Here is a 17,319-nt window from a genome sequence, read left to right on the forward strand (position 1 = left end):
GTTGGTGATTGTTTTGTTAATGTCAAGGTCAAATATGAACTTTTAACCTAATTTTTTTCTCATACCATGTAAAAACACTTCTCGTGAACAACACCAGCAGCGTGCAGAATTAATGCAGGATTGTCTGTTCATCCAAACTCACTGCACAATTCACGTTTTACTGTAATTTTTCACCACCAGAAAATGTCTCCCTATCCACTAGAAATGCCACTGCACGCCAGGGAGATATTAGCTCTACTCAGGCAATTCCCATAGGAGTCCTATCCCCTGTTGTGTTGTCCATCAGGCCCATTTAACCAGGCAGGGTGGTTTAGGAGTGTGTTATCACAGGAAATTAGACGGCGACGCCGATCAATGTCGGAGAGACATTTCAAAAGGGAGGCCAAGGCCTAAGTACACAGCGGTCTGTAAAAGGGTTGCTATGTTAGGATCGAACATGGTGGTTTTTAAGAGCCAAACACTCCCAATGTGTGGTACACTTCCGAGTGAACAGTTGATTTTGATAAGATACTCTTCCTGCGGCAGTAACAGACTGGACGTCATTTTTTTCTCAAAGATTTCCCCTTGCCCTCAATATGGGAACATCACAATATATCCCTAGTTACAATTGCACCTTCTTTTTTTCAAGTTTATATTGAAGCATTTTAAGGAAAATAAGAGTCCAGAATTAGACAAGTGGATCTGTGAGGCTGTGCTTTGACCTAAATGCTAATGTCAGGATGCTAACATGCCCACAGAAACCATGTTGACATGCTGATGTTTAGCCTCTCGTTTAGTGTGTAGAATTTGGTGAAAGAAAAAAAATTGGACAAATTGAAACGTTGCCCTGATTGGAATGCTAGATGAAGAGTCAGGATTATTACATTGATTATCCTGTGTTGGAGAAAATCATATAACTTAGTTTGAACTCCTTAGAGTAAGCCAGCAGAAACCATTATGTAACTTTTTTATGCTACTTAGGCTACTTGATAGGTAACAGATATTTCCTGGAAATGGGGATTTTGGGCAATAATGTTCTCGAAATACGGATTTACCGTGGTTAAGCAAATAGACAATGACTTTGTGACAGTAAAAGCTGAAGATTGTGTTCAACCATGTTCAGCACAGCCAATTAAATTGAAAGCATTGCCTGAGGCGCGCAGACTCGCTAAAGGCAGAGTCGCAAACATTTACACTGACAGCCAGGATGCACGAGGCGTCAAACAACTTTTTGGAGCTTTGTGGAAACAGAGGATTCAGAAAAACAGACGGAAGTCCAATACTGCATGAAAAACCGAGAATGGACCTGATTTCATCAATGATGGGCCCAACGAGGCTGGTAATCATTAAATGTCAGGCACACAGGAAGGGCAGTGATGAAATTATAAGGGGAAATAACATCACTGTTTGAGAGGGGGAAGTCCTGAAAAGGGTATTGGTCACCATATATGCAGCAGTGGTGGATGAAGAGTTGAACCAATGTGACGTCTGTGCTCAAAACAATGTGCGCAAAAGCATAAAAACACGAGGAGCCTGGATGTTGTTGAAAGAAGATACAGTTCCAAAATCACCAAGTCACATGTTTTATTATATTTCCAGAAGGATGAAGTGCAAAATGTATAAAAACTAAGAGTGTGTCAATATAAATTGCATGTATTAATCCAATGATTCCTATAGTAAATGTACCAGTGTTTAAACTAAAATACATGTTAAACTGAGGTTCGAGTACATGTTGAGACATTAATAGGAAAGCTTTGGCCTTATGGCGACACTACAGGAAAGGTCAGACGGTCACCACGATAATAAGATTCATCCACTGGGGAACATGAATGTCTGTGCAAAGTGTTGAGGTATTATCAGTCTGGACCAAAGTAGTGGACAGTGCCTTTGTGTTCACGTGATCTTAAGATGTCCTAAATCCTAGATGTAGCGGCCAAAGACAGATCCACTGTGAATGTTTTACATAGATCCCTTCCTGTTAAATGATGATAGTCACTTTCACAACAGTGTCCCCTTTCACGAAGGAAATTCATCCGTCAATCCGACACTCACTCCTCATGCGTGTCCACATTTACAATCTGACAAATGGTGTCTCATATTTGTAGATGTATGTGTTTCACAGTATCATTGGCCATTACAGGAATGCAAAGCCTAATCTTTGGGATCAGGGTTAAAGTTGCATGCAGCCTGAAAGCTTGTGCATGTGTGTTTATCTTGTCTGCGATTACGTTAACAGTAATTGACCACAAACATAATGGGCCCACTTAAAAAATGACAAAAGTCACACACACACACACACACACACACACAGACACACACAGACAGACACTGTCATTGCATCATTACATTATCTCCCTGACGTAAGAGCCAATAATGCTGTTGGTTCTCATGAGTGTATTCAGAAGTGGTCGTATCATATGTCGCAATAATTGCGCAGTTGTCAATAACACAGTTTATAAGTTATTACCGAAACCTCCCATCGTAGCCTGTAAGTATAGAATCTGATTTATTTCTATACTCTTGATGTATCTGACTGAAACAAGTGATAATGGAGAGATATTGAACATATTTGTCTAAGTGGTTACATTTAATGTTATGACATTTTCACAAGTTTTCACTGCTACTTTTTAAGAATGCATCTGACTAAACCTGCCCAGAGTTAAAAGTAGAAGCATTTTTATCTTTTTGTTTTTGTAAAGCATGGTAAATAGGAAGACACAGTCAGCAATGTACCAAAACATAATACAATAATATACAGCATTTTGAATATATTTTTTTCACTTATTAGTTGCTCCCAATACATTTTCAATTAGCCAAGAGTGGCCAATTACAGCAAATAGGCCCAGATGATTTATCAGTCGAACTAGCGGGATCTTCTAAAACCCAAGGAAGAGGGGTCTTGTTTTAAGATATTTGTCCATTAGGCCAAAGCTGTCCAATGAAAAAGGTCATTGCACTTTGTGAAGGAATATGTTGAAAGCTAAGACAGATGTTTGAAAATGACAATGATCGAAAATATCTCAGATGGAAAACCTATTGCAGTAAAACTAATATACATACTATACTATCTTGTGAGATACTTGTCAGTAACAGACTTCAGGGTGTTGTGTGTGTAACATCGGACCAGAGGGAACAGATGAAAAATAACCTCTTTACAAACAGTCCCATTTATAGTCATTCCTTATAGAGCTTTGCTGTTTAATAGACCAACCAAATAAACAGGCAATGCATTGCATCCCTTATTTTCATTTCAAAGCTTTCTGCTATTAAACATCATTGGCATTTTAATTTGTAATTTATGGTTCTGTGAGTGAAGTGTTTGGGTTTTTGGGGTTGGATTCCCTCAGTAGAGTCTCTCAGTAACACTGAACCATGAATTAAGTGACGATAGTGTACTTCAGATAAAAGCAAGAAATGTGGAAAAACTACTTAAAATGATGACAGAAATGTTTCTCGAGCAAATGAAAGTGGATGTATGGGATATTGATTTGTGTCCCTGAATAATTGTGTGTGCGCACTTGCTTCTCTGGCTTGTTGTGAGAGAAAGAGGCGTGGGAGATGGGGATTCGTGGTCCAGAAAGAAAGAGGGAGGGACAGTAGAACACTTTCACATTTTCCTCTTGCTAATTCGGATAAAGGAAGGGGAGGTCCAGTTTGTGTTATAAACCAGTGAAACAAAGAGGAGAGAGACAGTGAGGTCTAACCATCAAATATGCAATGAAGCAGACGAACACAGGCCGCACCAAGTGAGAGAAAGACAGGATCAGAAATTGTTTCTCTTGGTAGAATCTGGAAGGAGCTACAGTTTTACCTCCTCACTTCTCTGAAAGCACCTGTTGAGGCTGAACAGAACTCAGGAGGTCCAGACTCAGGAGGACCCGTCTCTTCGTGCGTCTCTCTCCGACTTCACCGGCAAGCAGTCATGGGCTTCTCAATGGTGGGCTGCGTCACTGACTTCTTCACTTATGAGACCACCAAGTCGGTGGTGGTCAAGAGCTGGTTTGTGGGCATCGTCAACCGGATTGTTCAGCTGCTCATCATTTCATATTTTGTTGGGTCAGTGATATGTTTATTTTGGTTTAGCTTTGTGCATGTTTAGTGGTTAATTGTTTTTTTCCTTCCCAGGTTAGTTTCCTTGTGAAATTACAAGCTCTGAGATTTATCTTGGTAAAGACTCGCCCTAACTACAAAAAACTTGTTTAAATCTACCTATGCATATGTTTTGGGGTTTTGTTTGGTCATATTTAGAGATTTTTTCTGGAAGCTATTTACAGCGGTGAAACAAATGTATCAGATCTTTTACTTTAATAAGAGTAGCAATTCTACAATGCAAAAATATTTAATTACAAGTAAAAGTCCTTCTTAATTTTACGGAAGTGAAAGAAAGGAAGTGTTGTCAGCAAAATTCTATTAAACTATAACAAGTAATAGTAGTTATTGTGCAGCAGAAAAGCCCCCATTAGTATTACATTATTACATATCAAATGGGTTATTGATGATGCATGAACAAAAAGGCAGCTTTTGAAAGTTGCATCTGGTTGAACGGGATGAGTTAATTAAGTGCTGTACAAACTCTGTGATACAAGACTATCACCTGAAATAGAGGGACAGAAAATACTGGGAGATATGCAACGAAAGTCCCCAGTTTAAATTGTAACTGTGGATGGTGCAATTACATTTATTTGACCTCTTAGACTAGAATGCCACAGGGATCCCCCAAATTTAAAATTTAAAAACGTTTTTTTAAGTAAAAAAAAAATCTGGTATTGGCTTCAAACTTGTGCAGATTAATGTATTAATTCATACTTTTATTATCTTTATCTGTGTAGTACTGGGGTTATCAGATTTACTTTCCGCCCCAGTTCGTGCCTCTCATGTAGTTTCATCACATTCAAGAGTTAAACATGCAATTAAAAAACAAAAAGATAAAGAAAGAATGTGATCCGTAAGGTTGTTTGAACACTTACTAATGTTCTGAAAGTATTTCAAGACTCCCTAAAGATGTTTTGTTCTAGCATCGGGATGAAATATATAATCCATCTTCTGCAAAATAATAAAAATGTTTTACTGTTTTTAATTTTTAAACCGTAAATGACCAAACGGCGAGCATAAATGTTTAAAATCTAAAAATGTAAAAAGTTTAAATGCAATTTTGATACAGAGGTAAATTCAAAACCTCTTTTATATTAAACCACATTTCAAGGCTGATCTTGATCAAAAGAAATGAATAGATTTATTAAGTAAATTATGTCCAGAAACGAGACTTCATGTTCTCTACTTCTTTCACGGGACTCTTGATCAGCTGTTAATCATGTGTCCTGCAGCTGGGTCTTCATCTACGAGAAGTCGTATCAGGTGAAGGACACCGGCATCGAGTCTTCTGTGATGACCAAAGTGAAAGGCTACGGTGACCTTAACGGGCAAGTGATGGATGTGGCCGACTATGTCTTCCCCCAACAGGTGTGTGGCGCCCGCACAAACAGAAGCATGACATTTGATTCAGTTTCAACTTTGTCTCGGGTTCCCCGTCAGTGAGAGGTTTGATGGTGGTTTGAGGTGCACATGAAGAAGCCGGCAGTTGATGATGACATTGTTGATATCGGTTTTGAGTTCAACAAGCTTTCTGTCTCCATTTGTCCATGTGCGGCACATTTTGACTGTTGTACAGCATTTTATAAAAAATACAGAATATAATAATGATCTGCTGTGTTTCAGGGCGCAGGTATCTTCTGCATCATGACCAAAGTCATCGTCACAAAAAACCAGTCTCGAAGAAAATGTCCAGAGGTGAGGACACATTTAAATCATTCAGATTCACTGGCATTGTGAAATGCACTTGCAGTCAGAGCCTTGAATGATAATGTGAGGCGTGCAGACTCGGAAAATATTTTAAATCACTTCTTATTATAACCTTTTCTGTGAAGGCCTTAATAAGAGTTTATAATGTTTTGTTATCGAGTTAATGTTTTAGCTATTACACTTGTTTATTTTATTCCTCTATATTTATCGTATTGTATACATTCAATGAAGGCAGTTACTTCATCATTATTACATTTGTTCTATTAAAATGTTTAATCATTGTGTCCAAAATTACCTCTACATCCAGAATTACTGAAGAAGTGAAAGGAATCTAAAGGGCTTTAAGGGTTGAGTGTATGAATGATGTCACGCTTTAAGTTTCTATTTTATGTGTGTTTCAGGTGGGAAAACACTTTACTTGTAGCAAGAATCTAGACTGCAATAAGCATCTCGAGAGCCCCTTCGCCAACGGTGAGTCTAAACTTTCATTACATTATCAAGGATTTTAAAGGGTATCTTTGCTTTTTCAAAACCTATTTCCTGCATATTTTTGTGTCATCATTTTGGGAGTTGAGCGAGTATTGAGCGTGAACTTAGCAGCCGCTAACCAGAGAGGCAAACTATGTTCAAGTACACTCAAAATCCTGTTCTTTAAAACAAGAACAGACTGCAGAGGCTGAGTGTTCAATCAGATAAACATCCAATAAATCTTAAAATACATTAAGAACTTCTCACGATGTGGCTCCGGCTGACAGACCTTCTTTAGAGTTAATATATGTAGAGATGGTCCTGGTATAACAGCATGTTTAAAATGATTCTGCTAGTGTGGGAATTTGTTGATCGAAGATGGAGCCAATCCCAGAGAAAATTGTTGTAATTATAAAATGCTATACATTAAACATAAGGCCGGGTGTTTACATGACCTTCAGGTTTTGTTGAGTTAACGTTAGGTGCATTTTTCCAATTTACACTTGATGAATCTTTGGTAAAATGTTCAAAACTAAGATTGTCTGCCAAGTCATATGGATCATTTTTCATTCTGATGACCGACACAAGGTAGTTTGACCAAGCAGTGGGGGTGGGGTGGGGTGTGAACAAAAAGGGATGTGAAAGCAGAAAACAAAAGAAATATGCATCTTCCCAAATGCACACACTCTGCAAGTGATCCACACAAGACTGTAATAACTCTTATGGCTGCCTCTGTATTGACCTATGAACCAAATCAGCTCAATTTATCTGACATGCCTGCTCTTTCTGTCTCACCCACCAGGGGTTATAACAGGTGAGTGCCTTATATCCTTCAATAACACCAAGGGTTATTGCGAGATTTCTGGATGGTGTCCAGCCGAGGATGACACCATTACGATGTAAGAGTTACACATACACACGCACAAGACAACACATCCTCATTGGAAGACTTGATTGTCATCCTCACATGTCATTCTCTGTCAACATCCTGCCAGCAAGCCCATGATGGATGTGGTCAAATTCACCATCTTCATCAAAAACAGTATTCGCTTTCCACTGTTTAATGTCACCAGGTCGGTCACAACAAGACGCACGCATTATAAAACTTAAGCAGCTGAAACAACTGTGAAGAAAATATTTAATAATCCCACATAACCTGGTGAAATATTTTTCTTTCAGAGGGAACTTTATCTCCACAATGACATCCAGTGATATCAAGAAATGTAATTACCATCCAGAGACGAACCCCTATTGCCCAATCTTTCTTGTGGAGGACGTGCTGAACATCACTAAGCAGAACCACATGGAACTGGCACTCAAGGTCTTATCCGTCCTCTGTCTCCTCCTTCCTCCTATTTCTTACATTACATTTCCTTAACTCTTCATCCTCAAGACTAAAATGTTGTAACTGTGCTGTACACACAGAGATAAAGTTTTACCAACTCCCAGGTTAGCTTTTAGCATCTATATGAGATGCACCGGGCTTTTAATTAATGCTCGACAAAAGAGATTTTATTTATCAGACAGTATATTTGATTGTATGGATACATATTGTCCCTTTGGCGACGGCACTAAGCTAATAAGCTAATGAGTTTGATAACTGTGCGTTAGTTAGCTTGGAGAGCTTTATTTTTTCTCTCTTCAATATATGTTTACTGAAGCAACTGATGTAGCTACAATAGTGCACAAAATGACCAGCAGTAAACAGAATAGTAGTGAGAAAATAAATTCAGAGAATCTCCAAGGTTATGTGGCTGACTCGTATCCGGTGATCACCCGGTTGGCTGGCAGGTTATCAATTAGCTCGCCAGCAACAGCCGTTTACAAAGTCCTGCAATTATTCACTACGCCACAGAGCTTCTAGAAAGACCCTGATTATTATTAGCCGGAGGTTGAGCAATTAAAAAAGCTGGCTAAATTCTAAACATTAAAGGTTACTCTATTTCTTAGAGCCTCAATGTGCATCTATCTTTTCATTATTTTCTTTCAGGGTGGAGAAATAGGAATAAATATTGAGTGGAAGTGTAACTTGGACTGGGACCTTGACTATTGTCGACCAAAGTACTCGTTCACACGACTGGACGCACCGTTTATCAAGAATGCCGTCTCCAGTGGCTACAACTTCAGGTAGTCAGTGGGATTTCTCCTCTTCATGTCAAATGTCTTTATTCCTTTTAATTCTTTGGTCACTTTTTTCCCTTCTTTTCAAATGCAGATTTGCCAAATATTTCATGTCAGAGAATGGGACTGAATTTCGGACACTTCACAAAATATATGCCATCCGCTTTGATGTTATGGTCACTGGCAGTGTGAGTTGTGTAACATTGTCATACGTCCGTGCTCGCCGAGGTACTGGTGACCTGATTGTTCAGGTCCTATGCCCTGACTCTAACTACTCAAAGTTAATGCCAAATCATAAAAAAATATTGTTTCTGCCTCGGGGTGGGTCTTGGCATAAAGAGCAGTGGGATTCATAACAATGTATTCTTTCGAGTTGGGTATTGTTAGGAATAATTGAAACTTGAACTTGTTATTAGTGAGCAGCGTTAGAGGCTAACTGACTCCATGTTTAAGCTTAGCTCAGCTAATAAGTTGCAAACTCTCAACAAGACAACAAATAACTGTAATATTTCTCAAATTGTCAAACTATTTCTTGAAAATTTCCATTCATGACTGTAAAGTAATTAAAAATCATCATAATTTTTCAATGAACATGTTGTGCGGAACACTTTGAAAAAAAGTAAAATACAAGTATAATTGAATTTAAATATATTATAGACTATTATACAGTATATTCTGCAGAGAGCACTCCTGTGGGGGGCTGTTTGTACATTACTTTAACTAAACTGACTCCATCTCTTCCAGGCTGGAAAGTTTAACACAGTCCAAACACTGATCCATTTGGTAGCTGCCTTCACGTCTATTGGACTGGTAAGAAAATCTGATCAGGTGAAAGACTATATTTATTTTGTTGCTGTCAGCTTTGATTACATTTTCTTTTTTTTATCTGTGTCGGCAGGGTACGGTTCTCTGTGACATTATCCTACTGAACTTCTTGAAAGGGGCAGACCAGTACAAAGCCAAGAAGTTTGAAGAGGTAACTACTGTTTTTAAAACACAGTTGCATGTTTTTTTTATTATCAATATTGACACTAACGGCAGAGTGAGCTTCACCAAAGCCGTGAGTCCAGAGGACCTCAGAAGCTTCATCACAGACACTCTGCATTGTTTTGTCCATCCAGGTGTCGATGGCTCAGATAGAAGCGTCCCTTGGTCAAAGCCCAGAAAGCCAGCTGTCACTCAAACAAGATATCAAGAGCTCCTATGACTCTGGAGCCATTTCCCTCGCCAACTCGGACCAACCTATCTGACTGACAACGACAATCTGAAGAAATTGACTTTCCATTCTCTTTCCCTTTCTGCCTGATTACAACATATGTGGTCTGCCTTTTCTAGTTGTCATGATCTTGCAGTCAGTTTTAGTTTGGCAAGCTTAAGATGAAAACAATAATGGCCTTTAGCTGATAACAAAAGCTGGACCCTTCTGGTTAACAGCACGCAAGCAACATTCTCCGAAGAAGATTTAAGATGAAACTCAAAGAATGGCCTACTCTTCACTATTTACATAAAGCTTAGTTAATAGAATAGCAATTACATTTGCAGGGAAATATACAGTAGTAAACATGTTATTTTATTGACATTATCCAGCGACAATAAAGTGCAACTTCATGTTTGTCAGCCAAACAAAAATAAAGCTGAATAAATCCACGTCTTGCTTTCTGTTAGCTTTGCTCGAACGAGCCAGAAGAACAAAAAAGATCATTTATTTTGTTGCCATGTCCACACCATCACCACCCTTCTTCTTTGTCCCGCACAAATACAATCACTAGAGTCTCCACATGTTGTAAAGAAATGGTAAATAATGAGATGTGTGAGTTATGAGAGGGGTCTGCAACGGGATAAATGTGTGTGTGGTTTGAGGTTTATAAATTGGCCATTATTAGTCCACTTCTTGGCAATGACACGCATTATGATTCTCTGTTCCTCTATTTATTTCTCTATTTTACTCTTTGTCCCGTACACTACTTTCTAGTACCCCCATTCTTCTTTTGGTCCCCCGCTTGCTCCACTATAAACTATCACCGGGGCACTAATAGATCAGCTAAAGAGCCTCTTAATGGCATCTGACAGACAGTGATTTACGAGAGAAGATAGTGGTGAGGGGAGGCCACAGAGGAATTGACAGCAGTTAGCCACACACTTTAATGTACTAAATTAATCACATAAACCAATACAACACATGTAATGGAAATGACAGGATGTGATACACAGCACCATAAATGAATGTTGCTTCTGGTCAATCTTCAAAACAAAGATGCAGCTCGTCTGTGCACAGAATTAACTAATCGTTTTCAGGCCAAGAAGAATTGATAAATGTAACTGGGATAATGATGTAGCGGGAGTATGTTTTCTTTTTAAATAACTGTTTAATGTTGAGGGGACAATGTAGACAAACACACAGTAAGTATGAAGCTATCTTAGCACAAAGACTGAGGGCAGGGGGATGCAGGTATCCCAGTGAGATTTTACAGGATTTATGTACCAGACAAGCAGCCAGCAGAGATCTGGGTTCAGCACACAATGTCATACAGACATCATAACGACTCATCTGACTCACAGAGAGAAAGCAAACAAACATTATTACAATATTTGTCTTGTAGCTAAAAAATCTCTCAAATGCAAGTATCTGCGCTGCAGTCCTTTAGTATGTAAAAACATAACAGGCTGATAACATTGTCAACGTACCATCCTATAAGTGAAGACTGCAAGCAAATGGCCTCACAGTAAGGTGTCAGCACTTCAGGAGCTGAACAGAAAGCAGCAGACAATCAGAAACCACCAATAGTCTGCAGCCACTGCTTTAGCTCAACGTCTCTTTCCTCCTCTGGGGTTAGTTGATGGCTGGACAGGGAGCCATTACTGAGAGACAGTCTGCTGCTGGCCAGTGTGACATGGAAGGAGGGGGAGGAGGAGCCGCCCAGCATTTCTGATAAAAGCTGGCGGAAGAGTATTTACTCCAGTAACCAAATCGACTAAACACTTAATATACTTAGATTATCCAAATTGACATTATGTAATGTATGATCCAGTCTGCATAGACAGACAAAGAGGAGAGTATGGACACCAAAAAACGTTGGTGGGAAACAATTCTGGCTCTAGATGCAAAGGTTTGAAATACTCTCAACACTTGAGCAATTATCATTTGAACGTCGGTGGTCTGGAGACGGAGGAGGAGCAATAAGACACAGATGTGCTTCAAGTATCCAGAAAGAACCAAAAACAGTTGCAGTTGTGCAGTCTCTATCTGCGCTTCCTCCGCGTGTTCCTCCTCTTCAGAGCCTGTATCCAGGCAGGGAGAGCAGGCCGGCGTGCTGGTGCTGCCACCTCCTCTCTGGCTGTCTGCTCCTCCTCACACTCCTGCTCTGCCACAGAGTCCTCCTCTTCTTCCGAATCCTCCTCTGAGTCTGTAGCGTACGACTGTGGCTCTGGAGGCGCTATGGCAACCACCTCCTCTGAGAAATGAACCCTCCGATTCTCCTCAACTCGTCTCTGATCCAGAGTGGAATGAATGGCATGAGAGAAAAGGAATGACGAACAGAAAGTGGAAAAGAGAGAAGTAGTTGATAAAATGTCATGGTTACTTTTATTATTCTAAAGGGGTATATTTGGTCTCATTACCTAGAAAGTCTTTTAAATGTAAGTCAGCTGGGCATAAACTGCCAAAACGTAAATTCAACATAGATGAGGTTTCCAAATAAATAAATAAATAAATAGTACTTACATGGAATTAAATTAAACATTTCTATCAATGTCATTCATATTTTTTCTTTTAGTTAGTCCCAAATTCCATAGTTATTTTTAATAAACAGAAACTCTCATGAAATGAAAAGTAAAGCGTTCCCGATAATTTAAAAAAAACAGACAATTTATTCTAAGAATACATAATACGGTGCAGACAAAACTATCAAATAGTCTATAACCTCATATGTTTTCGACGAGATTCCTTTTAGCATTGCATAAACTACTTTTAAAATAATGTAATCTACATAATCTATAATATACTATCGTGTTTTTACAGATAGAGTACAAGAAAACCACATACCTTACTTGGAAAGAACGTATCAGTGTAACATTGCACTTCCCAAACTGTGTCTCTACAGGTTATACCACCAGGAGGCAGTCTGATACAATGCACTTTTTTTTTAATCAACTTACCCTTTTTGTCACAGTTTCCATTGAGGACTGTGAATCCTGGGATATGCTGTGTTTGAGGACACCCCTGGGTGCAGGGGCAAAAGGAGTAGATGGAGAGAGAGATGGGTCAGGAGATTTTAAGATGTGTAAAGGCATGAGGTTATTACGCTGGGACTCTCCTGTCTCCTCCATCATGTGGTTGCGTGTGAGGCTCAGTGAAGATATGAATCCCTCTATGAGACGAGAGACAAGGAAATTGAGTTTTCATCTCCAACTGACTCTCTTGCCTGAAACATGTGATGAGTAAGTTGTTCTGACCTCTGTCTGCCTGTTTCCCATCACTTATTATCTCCATGGAAAGCGCCTTGTGTCTATGAGCTGAGTGATGCTGTCTCTTCCTGTTGAGGTGGATTCTGCTCTTCAGCGCTGAGTTTTCCAAAATAATTTTAGGCTGCAAAAAAAAAATACAAACTTATGAGAGAGGTTTTACTAAATGTGCTTATGAGTGTTTTTATTGTGGTTATATTTCTAGAGGAACATATTTTTAATGAAATGATATCTGTTAAAATAGTAGATTATGCATTACAATTTAGAACTAACCTCTACAAACAAATGGGGTCTGCCGGTTTGTCCATGCTCCATTGGTTCTGATTGATCGGCCTCACTGTAGAAGCCTCGTACTGCAGCTTGCTTTCCTTCTGAAACGTCCATGCTGACAGGTTGGAAAGCTTCAGGCGGTATTTGGGCCCCTTTGAAATCTAAATCTGGGGATGTCTTTGTTCCCTTAAAGTCCCACTGGTTGTTCACAGCTCCTTGTTGATTCAAAATCACAGATGATTGACCACTATCATTAGAATTTGGTGGGATTTTGGGTTCTGAAGGTCTCTGATTGGCCGAGGCAGCTGGTACGTTGGGGTTTAGGAACCTTGCCCACTCTTGACCCGTGATGATCTCCTCCAGCAAGCTAAAGGAGCCCAGGCCGAACTCAAAGTCTCTGCTGGCTGGTCTGGAACAAGAGAAGATATTCTGTAAAGTTAGTGCAACTCTTTACATTAACTCAGCCTTAAAATCACGAGAAAAAAAATATATATATATATATATGTTTATTGCTTTGGTCATAAAGCTCCATTGTTGTTAAAAACCTATGATAAATACATAATGTATCCTCTCTGTTGTACTAGCTGACATGTTTCTTTGTTATGTTGAACATGGACACTGTGGTCTGCTTTAAGTCAGTCTCACATACACATTGCTGCTGCTGCAAATGCTTGCTAGTCCACCGTGTATTAATCCACTGCTGGAAATAGTCCCCAACAAGTGCTCTTGAGTCCTGTTTGATTCACATTTGCAAAGAAATACAGCGTCGAGCTGTTTCAGGAAATGACTTAGCGTCTTTAAAAAATGTTAATTGTACATTTGTAACAACCTTTTAAAGAGATTCAGAGTCTACATTCTGGACGTGTATAGGCTTGGTGCTGAGTACAGACAGGGTAGGAATACACATATTGAAATATTGATGTTTGACTCAAGAATCGTCTTTAATGGGGATTGAGGATCTCTGAGTGAGCATGTATCTGTTCCATGCTGCTTCCTTAAGGCATGCATGTTATGCTGTGCAGTTATTGCAAGTGTGATTGAAGATGGCCGTTGACAGATGCTGTCAGTGACAGAGGTGTGTTGGGCGCGTAACATGACATACATCATCCCAAACTGATATTACAGCTCTGCTTGGAAACGTCTAAAAAATACCTAACATATTTTACTACTGTCGCTAAGACTGAGAAATGAATCAACAACGCCTGACTGTGAGAAACTTTAGCCTGTGTCTGCTTACACTTTTAAGGGCAATTTGTTTGCAGATTACCTCATATATCCTTCGTTAGTGCCGTCTGTAGTCGGAGTATTACTGGTATCACTGCTGCCGAGTGGAGGAAAGAGCCTTTCTTCCACCTTATTTGATGTGTTGATGACATTTTCTGCTGGCAAAAGCTGGTTTTGAGGTGAAATCTGATAAATAAATAAGTTTCAGTTTCAGTTTTCAGTTAATGACAAAGAAACTACCGGTAAGTAAAATCAAAATCACTACTCACTTCAGGTCCATGCTTACTCTTCTGGTCTACTGTTCCTCCTTTTGTACTTTTATTGTAAAAACTCCCTGGCCTGTCCTTCCATCTCTCCTTGATCTTCTGAGTCCATCTCCTCGTTTTACTCTCAGAAGATAGTTGTTCTGGTATAGAGCTGCTGTTTGTCGCAACACTCTGCATGCCCCCACTGTTTGCCAAAGCTCCAAATCCTTTGTTTCCCACATGCAATGCTTCATTCCCTTGAATCTGTGTGGCACGATTTGCATCTTTGGGCTTTAAAGACCACATGTAGACTTTGGGCGTAAAACTCTGGTCCTGGTTCTGGTTCTGATTCTGTCCCATGCTTGTGACATAATTATTTCTCGGGTTTTCTCTGCTCATTGCAGAACCGCCAGAACTCCCCCTCGTCCCATCAGTCCTTTCAAAGGAAGTGATAGCAGCATCTTTGTGTGATTCAGCAGGAAACAGCTGCCCGGTTCCTGTTGGGGTGATAGGAGGCGGAGTGGCCGGTCCCAACCGCCTTTCCTCACCCGTGTCAGCATCAATGGTGTCTTTCTGGGAGTGGGAGGAAATAAGATCCCTGTCCCCTTCACAGCCATGACCTGGTGGTTGTGTTTCCGGACTTCTGAGGCATGAATTACTTTCCGCAGCAGAGACCCCAAACCCTTTATAGGGGATACCATTGGTACCAAATGCAAAGCCATTTACAGGACTGCTGTTTAGTTTCTGAAGATTGGAGGCTCCTCTTTCTCCATCTCGCCCCCATGCCGAAGCAGCTGCGGTGGGTACAGGTGTGTGCGGGTATCCCTGGGTCTCTTTTCCCGGCTGGAGCTTCAGTTTCTGCAGCATGGACTGCAGCAAGGCCTGATTGTCTTTTGTTTCATGTGACTGAGACATCTAAAAGAACTGCTGTGTATCAAATTCAGGTTTCACAGAAAAGCGTTTCGACAACGAGTGAAAACACAACAATAGTATGGATTCTTATGTAATATCTCACTTTAAAAAGAGACAGGAGTCCAGGAGAGAAGACATTAGCTGTGTGTGTATCATGTCAGCCCTTGTAGCCCTTGTGTCAGATACCTGTAATGGTGGGTTCCCTTTGTTTTCATATTCCAATCTTGTTCCATTATCTTCTGAGACGTTTCTCAACGTAAATAGCATAAGAGGTCCATCTCTCACGGTTTAAATTCCCCAGCTAGATTTGTAATTCTTCTCATGAAAGTTACACTTTCATATTGGCTCCAATCCTCCATAGTTTCTCTTTGTGTTGTTTTGGGACAAAGCTTAGCCAGACACAAAACCACTCCTGTCGTGGGTTATCTCCAAATGTTCGTGGTTTCAGGACACACATGCTATTTTAGTTACACCTCTTTTGCAACAGCCATTTAGATCAACGGGAATGGGAGGAGAGACGATGCGTGGCAGCGTTCCTCAAACTCTCAAGCAGGCCAACAGGAAAGACCAGTGAGTTGAGATAATTTTGCATTGACATGGTCTCTCTCTCTCTCTCTCTTTCTCTCTTGCTCTCTCTCCCTCTCTATCTCTCTATCGCGCTCTCTCTCTGCTCTTCCTTATTTCCAATTTTTCTCCCTGGCTTCTTCACACATATGCACAACACCCTCTTTTGTCCTACCATGACCCTTGAGTTGTAATTACAGGGCATTTTGAGTGAGGAGTTGTTATTTATAAATTTAGATTTATGCTATAAAAGATGACAGTTTAGGAGAAGATTGTAAAGAGTGATTCAATCAGTAAACTGTCCAATTAATAATAATAATAAAAATTATATATATATATATATATATATACAGGACTGTCTCAGAAAATTAGAATATTGTGATAAAGTTCTTTATTTTCTGTAATGCAATTAAAAAAACAAAAATGTCATGCATTCTGGATTCATTACAAATCAACTGAAATATTGCAAGCCTTTTATTCTTTTAATATTGCTGATTATGGTTTACAGCTTAAGAAAACTCTAAAATCCTATCTCATAAAATTTGAATATTTCCTCAGACCAAGTAAAAAAAAAGATTTATAACAGCAAAACAAAATCAAACATTTGAAAATGTGTTTCCAGGTGTTTCGAGTTAATTAGACGATTCAAGTGATTTGTTTAATACCCTACTAGTATACTTTTTCATGATATTCTAATATTTAGAGATATGATATTTGAGTTTTCTTAAGCTGTAAGCCATAATCAGCAATATTAAAAGAATAAAAGGCTTGCAATATTTCAGTTGATTTGTAATGAATCCAGAATGCATGACATTTTTGTTTTTTTAATTGCATTACAGAAAATAAAGAACTTTATCACAATATTCTAATTTTCTGAGACAGTCCTGTATATACTGTATATATATATATATATATGTACAATACAATATTAGGCCTTTAAAGATGAATTTACATAGCTGTATATAAAAAGTGATTATGGAAGATTTACTAGTTAAGTAAAAGTGGAATAAAATAATGTAAAAATACTGTTACAAAAAAAAGAAAGTTTTTTTATAAATGAAAGTACAAAGGTACTGTCTTCCAAATATATGTCAGGAAAAAAATAGTCATGCATAGTGTCCTTTGTCAGATTGTTATATTATTGAACATGCATATTTAATTACGTAATCATCATTTCTGTTTCTGTTTCAGTCATGTGAAGGCAGTTGTGTAATGTTAGATGGAGCCAATGTAATGTGTACAAATGCATCATATTATAAATAAATATGATCCTAGT

The 17,319-nt window shown here is 39.1% G+C and overlaps 2 protein-coding genes across 2 annotated transcripts; one reads left to right on the plus strand and one right to left on the minus strand.

Annotated features, from left to right (window-relative positions):
- The first annotated feature begins 3,901 nt into the window (after positions 1–3,901).
- p2rx3a (purinergic receptor P2X, ligand-gated ion channel, 3a) lies at positions 3,902–9,807 on the plus strand. Its single transcript, XM_056439723.1, has 12 exons — positions 3,902–4,035; positions 5,304–5,439; positions 5,695–5,766; positions 6,180–6,249; positions 7,049–7,145; positions 7,242–7,319; positions 7,426–7,567; positions 8,237–8,373; positions 8,462–8,555; positions 9,112–9,177; positions 9,266–9,343; positions 9,489–9,807. The coding sequence occupies exons 1-12, from the start codon at positions 3,902–3,904 to the stop codon at positions 9,615–9,617; spliced, it is 1,233 nt and encodes a 410-aa protein (XP_056295698.1). The 3' UTR covers positions 9,618–9,807.
- A 109-nt stretch (positions 9,808–9,916) lies between these two features.
- On the minus strand, positions 9,917–15,883 carry zgc:113229 (uncharacterized protein LOC550612 homolog). The gene is made up of 6 exons (XM_056439552.1): positions 14,592–15,883; positions 14,366–14,508; positions 13,102–13,507; positions 12,820–12,952; positions 12,523–12,734; positions 9,917–11,856 (listed from the first exon to the last, which is right to left on the minus strand). The coding sequence occupies exons 1-6, from the start codon at positions 15,480–15,482 to the stop codon at positions 11,608–11,610; spliced, it is 2,034 nt and encodes a 677-aa protein (XP_056295527.1). The 5' UTR covers positions 15,483–15,883; the 3' UTR covers positions 9,917–11,607.
- Between the last annotated feature and the right edge of the window lie 1,436 nt (positions 15,884–17,319).

Source organism: Pseudoliparis swirei, chromosome 19, assembly GCF_029220125.1.
Source record: "Pseudoliparis swirei isolate HS2019 ecotype Mariana Trench chromosome 19, NWPU_hadal_v1, whole genome shotgun sequence".
Taxonomy (NCBI): Eukaryota; Metazoa; Chordata; class Actinopteri; order Perciformes; family Liparidae; genus Pseudoliparis; species Pseudoliparis swirei.

What these genes read in the sequence shown, in the direction of transcription:
- p2rx3a (XM_056439723.1), top strand. Translation starts at nt 3,902, where the DNA reads ATGGGCTTCTCAATGGTGGGCTGCGTCACTGACTTCTTCACTTATGAG. An exon ending in CCACTGTTTAATGTCACCAG is followed by an intron (nt 7,320 to 7,425) that starts GTCGGTCACAAC and finishes TTTTTCTTTCAG; the next exon opens with AGGGAACTTTATCTCCACAA. An exon ending in AAGCCAAGAAGTTTGAAGAG is followed by an intron (nt 9,344 to 9,488) that starts GTAACTACTGTT and finishes TTGTCCATCCAG; the next exon opens with GTGTCGATGGCTCAGATAGA.
- zgc:113229 (XM_056439552.1), bottom strand. Translation starts at nt 15,482, where the DNA reads ATGTCTCAGTCACATGAAACAAAAGACAATCAGGCCTTGCTGCAGTCC. An exon ending in ACTAACGAAGGATATATGAG is followed by an intron (nt 13,508 to 14,365) that starts GTAATCTGCAAA and finishes CTCTTGTTCCAG; the next exon opens with ACCAGCCAGCAGAGACTTTG. An exon ending in TGGAAACTGTGACAAAAAGG is followed by an intron (nt 11,857 to 12,522) that starts GTAAGTTGATTA and finishes ACTCTGGATCAG; the next exon opens with AGACGAGTTGAGGAGAATCG.